The 11,704-nt window shown below is 41.3% G+C and overlaps 1 protein-coding gene across 1 annotated transcript; it reads left to right on the forward strand.

Moving 5' to 3' along the window:
- Positions 1 to 2,238: 2,238 nt before the first annotated feature.
- LOC148424145 (V-set domain-containing T-cell activation inhibitor 1-like) lies at positions 2,239 to 11,685 on the forward strand. Its single transcript, XM_088415921.1, has 5 exons — positions 2,239 to 2,376; positions 2,593 to 2,657; positions 5,434 to 5,793; positions 9,024 to 9,278; positions 9,381 to 11,685. Exons 1-5 carry the CDS (start codon positions 2,345 to 2,347, stop codon positions 9,485 to 9,487), a joined length of 819 nt encoding a protein of 272 aa, XP_088272047.1. The 5' UTR covers positions 2,239 to 2,344; the 3' UTR covers positions 9,488 to 11,685.
- The last annotated feature ends 19 nt before the right edge of the window (positions 11,686 to 11,704 follow it).

Raw genomic sequence — 11,704 nt, forward strand, 5'->3', positions numbered from 1 at the left:
CTTTCACCATACCAGGGGTGCTAAAATGTTTTACTCCAACAGGAAAATTGGATACAAGTGCAAACCTTGGCATGGTTTACCTTTCGATTGTGTGAAATGCTAAATCCAAACTCGTTAACAAGCATGCTAAAACAAAAACCTCATTGGAGGTAAATACATTATATCTACAAGTACGTACAGTACAAGTATGTTGTAATATGTTAGGCAATAAGGTAAAGTTTAAAAAATCTGAATTTATCAATAAATGTGTGGCAGCTCAGTAGGACTTGTAGTCGAAGAATCTCATTTCCAGTCAGAACTCAAGCCAAGAGCAATATAATATAAATGTGACATTACATGCTGTAATTACACTATTTTCTTTTACTGTTTTATTATTATGTGCAAAACAACGTTTTTTAAGTGGATAAAGAAGTGTTTAACTATGAATTTTAAAAAAATCCTCAACATAAATGTCAATAATATGAAAATAAATGTTCTTTCACATCAACAATTTTGCTTCAGATAGCTGACCTGAATATTTCACAAGCGTAATTCAGTTTTTGACTGACAGTTTGTTTCATTTCTGTAACCAAAAAGGAGCCAAAAACAAAAAACAACTGAAACAAAGTTAAAGTTCATGTTTTAATCATGACCTAGAGACACTGCAGAGGTGTAAATTTATAAATTTAATCATGCAACACAACGTGCACTATTGTTCTATACACAAAGACAAGAAAACATTCACACATATATGGACACCCCTATGCTTGAACATGGTGTTCGTTATTGACAATCCATGACAAGCACAGAAGTCCAATAACAAAACACCACTCAGGTTCAGACCAGGGGGGCCGTACCTCCCAATCACACCCCTCCAGGTCTCACTGTCCTTGCCCACATGAATATTGAAGTCTCCCAGCAGAAGGAGGGAGTCCCCGGAGGGAGCGCTCTCCAGCACACCCTCCAAGGACTCCAAACAGGGTGGGTACTCTGAACTGCTGTTTGGTGAGCTACCACACACAACGGTCAGGAAGGCGGAGGAAGGCTAGCCTCTCGTCCACTGGGGTAAACTCCGATGTACAGGTGCTGAGCTGGGGGGCAATAAGCATGCCCACCCCTGCTCGCCGCCTCTCACTGCGGTCAAGTCCAGAGAGGAAAAGAGTCCGACCCCTCTTGAGAGGACTGGTACTAGAGCCCAAGCTGTGTGTGGAGGCCAGTCCAACTATATCTAGTTGGAACTTCTCGGCCTTACAGATCAGCTCTGGCTCCTTCCCTGCCAGAGAGGTGGTGGTATTCCATGTCCCAAGAGCTAGTTTCTGTAGCCGGGGATTAGAGCACCAAGGCTCCCGCCTCTGGCTGCCGCTCAGCTCACACTGCACCCGACCCCTATGGCCCCTCCCACAGGTGCTGAGACCATGGGAAGGGGGACCTATGTAGCCTCTTTGGGCTGAGCCCCATGGGTGAAGGCCCGGCCACGAGGCGCTCGCCAGCGAGCCCCACCTCCAGGCCTGGCTCCAGAGGGGGGCCCCGGTGACCCACGTCCGGGTGAGGGAAATGTGAATCCATTATTTTTATTCATCATTAACGGTCGATGGACCATACCTAATCTGGTCCCTCACCTAGGACCTGTTTGCCATGGGTGACTCTGCCAGAGGCATAAAGCCCCAGACAACATAGCTCCTAGGATCATTGGGACGCGCAAACCCCTCCACCATGATAAGGTGACGGCCCACAGATCGGTTCCTCCGTTTTGAAACAAGTGAGGCCGACCAATACCAGACCACCATCTCCGTGAGGAGACGCTGACCAATAGCAGAATTGTAGTGGTGCGTTGCAGGGACAGCAACTGATAATAAGTGTAATTACCTAAAAATGCCTTCAGATGGAGATGAAACAACACAAATACAGCCAAGCCCCTAGGGTCAAGACAGTTGTTTTTGTCGCAAAACCAGGAAAATACCATAAAGAGGGGATGAAAAAACTATTCCGCGTCACGACATGAAAATAACTTAAATCAGGGAAGTTGTAAATGTACATATACATACATACGTATTAATATAACACACTCATTTTTTTCTACAAATGACATAAAATTCACTTTCTGGGGGGAATGGTGGCAGAAACTTCTCCTTTCTTGGCAGTGGATATCAACTACTTTTTAATAGGCCAAAAGGGAAGCAGCACACACCTTAAGGTAATATTGACTCATGGTTTTGTATTTAAGACGATCTCCGTGTGTGAGTGAGTCAGTCTGCACAAGTCAAGATAATGTTTGTTACATTGTTTGATTTTTTTTTTTTCCCCCCTCAGGAAATTTTACTTGAGCACGAAATTTTCTTCTAAAGGTGTATGTGTGTAAGCAGGCATGGCTTCACTGGGACAGATCATCTTTTACGTGTGAGTTTCTTTACGATTGTATTTACTGTAACCACATTTAAGCCAAAATATAATCAATAATGGAGTCAATCGGACTTACTTTGGAATGATGAATCTTAGATTATTACTACGGCTAGATCAAAACATTATCTCTCATAATTGTGTTGTAAGAAAGCTCATTATGTGTGTGTGTGTGTGTGTGTGTGTGTGTGTGTGTGTGTGTGTGTGTTTGTGTAGCATGATCACGCTCATTGTTGTCTTCGCAGCGCTTATCATTCTCATCTTGTCCTTGACACTCCCAGGTAAGACTTTTATGGTCAACCAAGGAATCTTTAATATGTGTCTTTTTTTTCCACCACGACACTGCTGTGTTTAGAGCAAAGCTTCTCAATTATATTTTGCCAAGCCCCCCACACCCTCCCCCCTTCCCCACAAACACACACACACCACGCACTGACTTTAAATAAGATTTTTGTCATAAAAATTGTATAAGTATAAAACCAACAGTATAAGTATAAACCAACAGTATATCAATTTTAACATGAACAAAAGAAAAAAAAACTGATAATTGTTTTTTACCACTATAGGAGCCATTGTTTATTTTGTGTGACAGTTGCATAAATGGTCACTGGTTGGCGATATAGGCTGCTGGGGTAGGTATAGAAAATGCCAGTAATAGCATATTTAAAAACAGGTGTGGGGGCTGCACGGTGATGGGTGACGAGGAAATAATACTCGTTTTACCGCTACCGCCAAACACTCAATTCTACCGCTGAACACTATTCGCTACTCTCTGGACGCACAATGTTACATGTAATACCCTTCATTTTGCACCATTTCAGCTTTGCTATCAAAATTCATTCAATAGTATTCACCCCAGCCTGGAGTATTGTGGAAACTGTTTAAAATGTAAATAAATTGGAAACCTGATTCATCTTGTAGTGTTGGAGTTCTCAAGAAAGGCCATGGACTTGAGACCACTTTTTAAGAGTCTTGGTGTCCTTATAGTTATGGTCTCTGTCTTGTCCCAGTCTTGGACAGGGTGGACAAGGGATTGTTGATCATCCAGTGAAAATAGGCCAACATGCAGAATGCAGGTGCTGCACTAGCTTTCTGATGTCAGTTGGACTGCCAGTTCCCCACATGCAGCTGAAGACGACTGGAGAAGCAGCGGCCCCGAAAATTTTGAATATATGTCGACAGACCCATCACTAATTAAGTTTGTTTGCCAAAAACAAGAGAGTTTTTTTGGTGCTGTTTTGTTTTTCTTTTTTTTTTTTTTTTTAATATATTTATACCATTTTGGTCTTATCTTGTTCTCAGCCTCAAAAAGTCTTGGTCTTGCCTTGGTTTTCCCCTCCAAATGTCCTGGTCATGTCTCAGACTCCATAAGTGATCTCAATTAAGTCTTTATAACACTCATTCCTTGTACTGACACTTGAGGGACCCCTCCTAGTCACATGTTGTAATGACCACAGTACAGAATGTGTTGACTTGTGTGTGTGGTTTACGACGTCCCTGCCCTTTGTTTTTTTCACCTTACGACATGGACCGTGACGTTGTTTTTTTTGGCCCTTCTTAACGCCATTTCTGTCACGTTCTGTCGGGTCTTTTCTTTTGTGGGTTTATTTTTGTGAAATGTCAGTTCAATTCGGGCTTAGGCTCATGTTCTTAAGTTCAAGTTTGTTTCCCCTCGTGTTTGTCGTTAGTGGGATTTGTTCATCCTGTCATCCGCGTGTTCCAGTCACCCATGTGTTCAGCCAATCAGCTCCCCTTGCCTCTCGTTTCCTTCGAGCTGTTGCCTGTTGTTCCTGATTAGTGACTTTAGTATTTAAGCCTTGGTTTGTCAATGCTAGATGTCGGGTCATTGGTTCTTTCTCCGCTGTCTTGCCGTCATTCTGTTTTTCTCCTCCTTTTTCTCCTCCTTTTTCTCCTGATTTGCCTTGTTTGTATCCATTTTTTATCCTTTTTTGTTGAACTTGGTATGATTTCTTCCTGTTTGATCAGTTTTGTAAATATTCTTTGTTTGAACCACATCCCTCTCAGTTCCTGCATTTTTTGGGTCCACCTTTCCCACACCCCCCATCCCCATGTCTCAAAGACATGACAAATTTTTTCGCCTTACAGTATAAAAAACAACAACTTCTCTTTTCAAACATGGCGGTCAGTGTCGGCACGTGATAGTCATGTCTTACGTCACCACACGCGTCACGGCCTATGTCACTACAATGCTGGTCTGCTATCGGTCGATGTTACGACTCCCTAAGATACTGTTCTGCTATTGGTCAGCGTCAGTGAGTAACTAAGATACTGGTGTGCTATTGGTCGGCATCACTGTCAAAATGGCAGAATGTTAATAATTTGTTCTCATGTGAGTGCTCACAATATCGTATTTATTGTGCATTCTAACTTAGTGCTTAATTCAAACTTTAATTGGTTAGCCATGGGTCCCAGGATTGCTAGTGATGTTAAATAGAGAAGTAAGTAGATGATTAGTCTGGAACCGAAGCTGGAGATAATCAAGAAATGTGAAGGCTAGGCTAGGCTAGGCTACCCTCACTAGGGAATAACAAGCTCGTTAAGTCACTCAAAAGTGAATAAATCATTTCTATATTTTTTATTATAATTTTATTTAATTTTATACATGTATATTATATATAAGTAGCACTTACCATACTATTTTGTTACTGATTTTTTATATGTGTATACAATTTTGACGTGTTTACCTGGGGTTTTACACGCATTAGCTAATTCCATAGGTTCCTATTGCCCGTCATACGACAAATTAGCTTCATGATCCCAACCACGGAATGGATTAATCTCGTAAACCGGCGCCCCACTGTAATACTATTTGTATCTATATGTAATTACTATTTGTTTGTACCTTTGCCCATGTGTCGCCATTTTGGAAGACCCCACCAGTCCACATCTCTTTTCGAGGGTAAAGAGTTGGTTTTAGAATTGAGGTTCGAATTGTATGTGTGCGTGTGTGTGTGTGTGTGTGTGTGTGTGTGGGGGGGGGGGGGGCTGGGAAGCCATATCTCAGTGCAGATCTTTTTTGTGTCTTTGTCCATGAAGGTGGCTTGTCTCTGGTTCAGAGCCTCAACAGACTTCCTGTGGCCAACCTTGGCAAAGACCACATACTTAGTTGTTTCCTGGTCCCAGATAATGAAGAAAGTACGCTCAAAGAAGTGTCCGTCACATGGGAGAAGGAGTCGCTGACGGGAATCGTTTATCACTACGAGGATGGTGCCGAGAGCAACAGCGACCAAAACTCACAGTTCATCGGCAGGGTAGAAATCTTTAGGGACATTTTGGTGAAAGGAAACGCCTCACTTCTGTTGAGAAGAGTGCGACGCAGCGACGCAGGCAAGTACACCTGCTCGCTCAGCCACTCGGGAGGCAGCGGGAAGGTCAACATCATCCTCAGGACAGCAGGTGGGAAAACTAGACATTCCAGTCGCACTGTTTGCTTCCACAATCCAACCGCAGGAATATGCAAATGGAAGTAACAGCTTTTAAAAGTCAACAATGTTCTGTAACAACTTTTAAAAAAAAAACACTACTATAATTTCTTATTGACAACGTGCACTCAAATGTTATACTGTATTCAATTCAATTATGAATAGTACTCTATTTTTCTGATTGATATCTACAGTACAGTACAGTAAAAATGTATCTCAAATAAGTCGGCTTAAATTATTTTGTCGACTCAGTCAAGTTTATACGTATAGCCCTGAACAAAACTCCCAGAAGGGGAAGGAAAACTCAAAAACCCCATCTGGGGAATAAAAGAAACCGTCAGAAGGGACCGCAGGAGGGAAGGAGCCCCCTTCCAGGTTCAACAGATTGCTCTAGATGCTGACTGCTTAAAAACATTGTGCCATGTTAGGCACTAACTGTCCAGTGCAAAGATGCATTGACAACAGGCGAGGCCATTGGGTAAGATCCTCCTCACAGTCTGGCCTAGTGGGTCCATCCTAACAAAAGCGCCGGAGAGGAGGTGGTCCATCTCAAAACACTTTGTATTACCATATGTGATGTCTCGAAACCTTTGATCATAAGATGCCGTTTTGTTGGCGAGCCTGAGCACCGAAAAGAAGACCGCAGGATCCCAATGAAGAATGTATTATACTGTATTTGTGTGAGACACTTTGTTTCAATGCACTTCCATCATTTTAAAGGTATACTTTGCATATTTACGCCACTGTAGTAGTTCAAAACTAATACTTTGTCCAAAACAAATTTGATTCCCATCATTTTTATGTACATTTAATGAAAACAAAAACGATTTTAAAATCAAATATTTTGCTGTCAAGTTTATCAAAGCTGCACTTGAATGCACAATGATACAAACTGTAAATTGAACTACAGCACTTAGCTAAAATGTTCTCGTGTGCACAAGAGAAATGCTTTACTGCATTATTTGTCTATAAATCCTCCGGGTTGTCTAATGTATGTAAGTTGTCCAGCAGTGAGGTGGAGTCATTTCTGGAAGCTTCTGTAACAGCTAGTGACCACTGCTGGCAGAAACAATCCCTGCAGTTGATTTGGAAAAAACAAAACAACCTTTCCTTTAATTGCACACACCAACGCCGAAGTAGGATCCTATTACGAAATAAAGATTAGTTGACTAGAAATAAAGATTTTTATATTATTTACTTATTTATTGTTGTGTTTATGTGGCAGTTAATCGTTAAATATTGTGACAAACCACTTTAAAGTTTAGATTAAGGATTTTCAAAACAATAAATTGATTTGGAGTCCCAGGTCATTAGCCTGTCAGCCCAATTTCATAAAAGTATTAATGAATAAATTGGACATTAACGTTTTAAACTTTCAATTGTTGATGTATGAAGTAAGACGCATGCATGCTTGACTAATGTTGGCGCGCGGATGACTCTCATTTCACGTAACATTTCAATTTGCATTGCCAACTCAAATCCAAAGGTTCAGATCCACGAATGCAAAGGGTTAGATCCACAAATCCAAAAGTGAGATTCATGCAAAGATGTGAAGTCGTGTCTCGCGATGTCATAGTTGTGCAAGCGAGTTTTGTATTCAAAATGCCTCCACGCACACGACTTTGTGACAGCGGTCTTACTCCATATAAAAACAGCACTTCTGTCATCACTTGCATCACCCATATCTGCCCCCCCCACCCCCCCCAAAAAAAAAACTTGCCCAAGAAAACTACAATCTAACTTCTATCACCTTAAACCAAGCCAACACCAGATAATAAGGTAGACAAGCTTATGACAAAAATTACTTAAGTCAAACCTACAAAGCCAAGCACGCATACATCAACACCTATGCTCTTTGTTGGTATAATACAGTGCTTCTCAAATAGTGGGGCGGGCCCTCCTGGGGGGGCGCGACGTGATGCCAGGGGGGGGTGCGGCTGAACCCAGGAAAAAGGCTTTGTTTTTGTCATGTGGGATGTAATTGCAATAAAGATATAATTTTCATCATTTTCTTTTAGTTTCAGGCACTTTGGTGCACGTGCTTCTTTTTTTTCTGTTTTAGACTAAGCTATAACTGCATAAACACGATAAAAATAATTAATAGTTGTTGAAAGTTGATTTTTATTTCGTTTTTATGCTGTTAATGTTAAAAAGGATAAATGTGTAGGTATACTTAAACAATTTTCATCAATAATAATCTTACTTATATTCAGTGCATCGACTGGGGGGGGTGACGCGAGAAGTTTTTTCTTTTCTAGGGGGGGCCTGGCAAAATATAGTTAAGAAACACTGGTATAATAATAGGTATGTATGCTTGCTGCCTGTTTTTTAGACTGTGTTTACATTTATATGCGCCCAGGTATATGGAAGTTTAAACATTCCTCAGAAACTTTTAAGCCTTAAGGGGACAGTGTGTAAAATGTAGATTTTTTGTTTTACTACGGACAGCAGGAGGTGCTTACTATAACAAACATCGCCACCTCCAGAGAAGTACCAGCCCCCGTGAAATATAATTTAATGATAACTAGACCTATGATTATATTTAAAACATACTGTTGGTCATTAAGAACACATACATCTGCAAATTTTTGAAATTTACAATCATTTAACGTACCTTTTTAGTGAAAAACGTTCTAAATCTTACACACTGTCCCTTTAACTTGATGAGATAACAAACCATTACCAGAGATCACAGCTGACACTGGTGGTGACGATTACTGAACGGAATAAAATGACTGACGAAATTTACATTACCGTTGGTCGTCAGTCCATTGTTTGTAAAATAGTTTCGGTGGTCCACCTCTTCTTGTTCCGTCTCGTTCGACCCGACATGGACGTAGCACCCATGTGTTGAAAGTATAATCATCAATGTGAAGTTCTGTATATGAATATAGAAGTAAGAAGCGTCAGCTCTTACAATGCCTTTTTCAAAGTGAACTAATACTTTACTACTACTCAACCTCACATGTAAATTAACGAAGCCTTCCTTTAACTCAAAACTAATTTTCTGGTTCAAATCGGTTTTGTTACACCCCTAGGATTTACACACAAAGTGCTCCAAGTCTTTTATAGCTCGGGAGGGCATTTAATGTGATCAGCTCCCATTAGATCACCTCACAGTTTTTTGTGTTTAGATTTGTATCGTCACATGAAACAACGCATTTTTATGCTGAATTCAATATTTGTTTCTTACCTCGTCATCAGCTTTCACTGCACCCATGTTTACGTTGTCCAACGGGGTCCTGACAGCGGAGGCGAGCAGATGGTTTCCCAGGCCCAACGTGACTTGGCTGGATGCTGACGACAATGTTCTGCAAGGGAGCACAGACTTCCAGGAGAACTCTGCCGGCATATTTCGAGTAGTTAGCACACTGCAGCCGGTCAACCTGAGTGACACTTACACCTGCCGGATTAAGAATGATCTTGTGATGGCTAACTCTGATGCCACTGTAACAACAGGTCAGTTACCCAGTGAATGGAACATGTTACATTTTGGTCCATTCATTTACAAAACCATAGGAGGATGTTATGAATAAGTTCCTTTGACGTCTTATTTTGCAGGCACTGATGTTACCAAGGAAACCTACTTTACTTACAACACCGCAACAGCCCTGCTAGCGTCATATTTTAGAATCATAATGTGTGTCTTTTGTGTTTATGTGCTGTAATGCAACACAAATACTTGACAATTTATTAGACGTTATGCACCACATAGATATTGTAAATATAAAATAATTGAAATATTTCTGGTGGTTGCGCAGTGAATAGCACGTTCACCTCACAGTTAGAAGGTCCCAGTTCAAGTTCACCTGCCTCCGGCCTTCCTGTGTGGAGTTTGCATGTTCTCGTGCCCGTGTGGGTTCTCTCTGGGCACTCTGGCTTCCTCGCATCGAATCTGCTTATTACTTATTACATACTCTTGTAGTAAATAGCGGTTTGTGTGGCATTTGAAGATTCACTTTAACTGATTTTTTGTAACCTTATATCTGTCACTGGATACTTAACCTGTCTTTCCAGACTATAAGCCGCACCGGTATGTAAGCTGCAGCATCAAAAATTGAGCAAAAAAATAAAATACATTTTGTCACGGATAAGCTGCACTCCGGCTTCCTCCCACCTTCCAAAAACACGCATGGTAGGTGTATTGAACGCTCTAAATTGTCCTTAGATGTGATTGGGTGCATAATGGTCGTTCGTCTCTGTGTGCCCTGCGATTGGCTGGCAACCAATCCAGGATGTCTCCCACCTACTGCCAGAAGTCTGCTGGGATAGGCACCAGCAAGCCTGCAAACCCATGTGAGGATAAGCAGCTAGAGGAAATAAAGGGATCTCAAAGTACTGCTCAAGGGTTAATTTGGGAATTTATTTTTCTCTTTTGATAGCAGTGCATCCATAAAATACATAGATGTACAGAAGGATTGATTTTTCAATTGACAAAAATACACATTTTTTAAGTGACGATGTTTGAACCCCTTGAGCATGTGTCAAACTCAAGGCCTGGGGGCCAGATCCGACCTGCCACATCATTTTAAGAAGCTTGTGTAATGCCGATATAACGTCAAGTTTCTGGCTAAAATACCAAACTAGCAAGTCGTCCTCAACTTTTAAAATTTTGTGAAGAAAAAAAAATCCTCCCAATAGAAACTGCACATCTCTTCGGTCAGTCAATGTCCCCTGAGAAACTGAGAATACTTCTCCAAATTAAACTAAGGCTTTGTCACGGGGTGCGCGGCGGGTGTGAAAGCCGGTGTGGTTGTGGAGGAGGAGGACCCAACAGCAGGAGGGCGTCGAGACAGGGGCTTCATGTAATCCATATTTATTAAGGAACGGGAACAAAAGCGGGAAAAACAGGACGGCAAAAATTCTAACTAAGGGCGCGTGCAGGCTGGCAAAACAGAAAACAAACACTACGTGCAGGCTGGCAGGAAAACACGGAACTGAGGGACGATGGGCAAGACGGGACTACAAGACGACTACGAAAATAGGACAGAGACAATATGACAATGATCCGACACGGACTGTAACGAAAACTAGGTTTAAATACATTCACACTCTAATCAGACAAACGCACAGCAGCTGGGCAGGGACAATAGGCAAAGGGAGCGGATTGGAGGACGCGAGGGGCAGGTAACGCCGACAGGTGGACTAAATCAAAACTAACGCAGGGAGACACGAGAGGAGCAGGAACCATATATGAAAACAGAAAGGAACAGAACCCCTCAAAATAAATCCACAACCCAAAATCCGACAAACCATGACAGGCTTGTATGATCAAGAAAAAACATTGTGTGGAAAATGTCATGTATCTTTTATTTTATTCACTATTTTCACCTCCTACCGGAACAGTGCTTCTCAAATAGTGGGGTGGGGCCCCCTGAGGGCGCGAAATGATGCGGGGGTGTGGATGACCCCAGGGAAAGTGCTTTTTTTTGTCATGTGAAGTGTAATTGCATTACAATAAAAGTTTTCCATCTTTTTTCAGGCATTTTGATGCAATTTTTTTCTTCACAGTTTTAGACTAAACGGCAGGCTGTAACCGGCATAAATGCTGTAAAACAATTCACAGTTGTTGAAAGTTGATTTATATTGTTGTTTTTTTTTCCCCTTTTGTGATGGATACAGATTTAGGTATACTATACAGGTTTAGGTATACTTATAAAAATGTTATAGATATATTATTTATAGTCATCGAGTGGAGGGGGGCACGAAAAGTTTTTTCTTTCCTTTGGGGGTCTTGGCAAAATATAATTGAGAAGCACTGCACTAAAGTGACACGTAAAAAAAGCCCACACAACTCCACATGAAAAAAAACTGTGTTTGTGTGTAAAACATTGTTAATGTTTAATAAAGAATGCAATACAATGTGTACACGACTGGTGTGAATA

Source organism: Hippichthys cyanospilos, chromosome 5 (assembly GCF_059441005.1).
Source record: "Hippichthys cyanospilos isolate Australia breed blue-spotted pipefish chromosome 5, RoL_Hcya_1.0, whole genome shotgun sequence".
In the NCBI taxonomy this organism is placed as follows: domain Eukaryota; kingdom Metazoa; phylum Chordata; class Actinopteri; order Syngnathiformes; family Syngnathidae; genus Hippichthys; species Hippichthys cyanospilos.

Coding starts and splice junctions, on each gene's coding strand:
- LOC148424145 (XM_088415921.1), top strand. CDS start 2,345: ATGGCTTCACTGGGACAGATCATCTTTTACGT. Junction 2,377..2,592: donor GGACAGATCATCTTTTACGT/GTGAGTTTCTTT, acceptor GTGTTTGTGTAG/CATGATCACGCTCATTGTTG. Junction 2,658..5,433: donor CTTGTCCTTGACACTCCCAG/GTAAGACTTTTA, acceptor TTGTCCATGAAG/GTGGCTTGTCTCTGGTTCAG.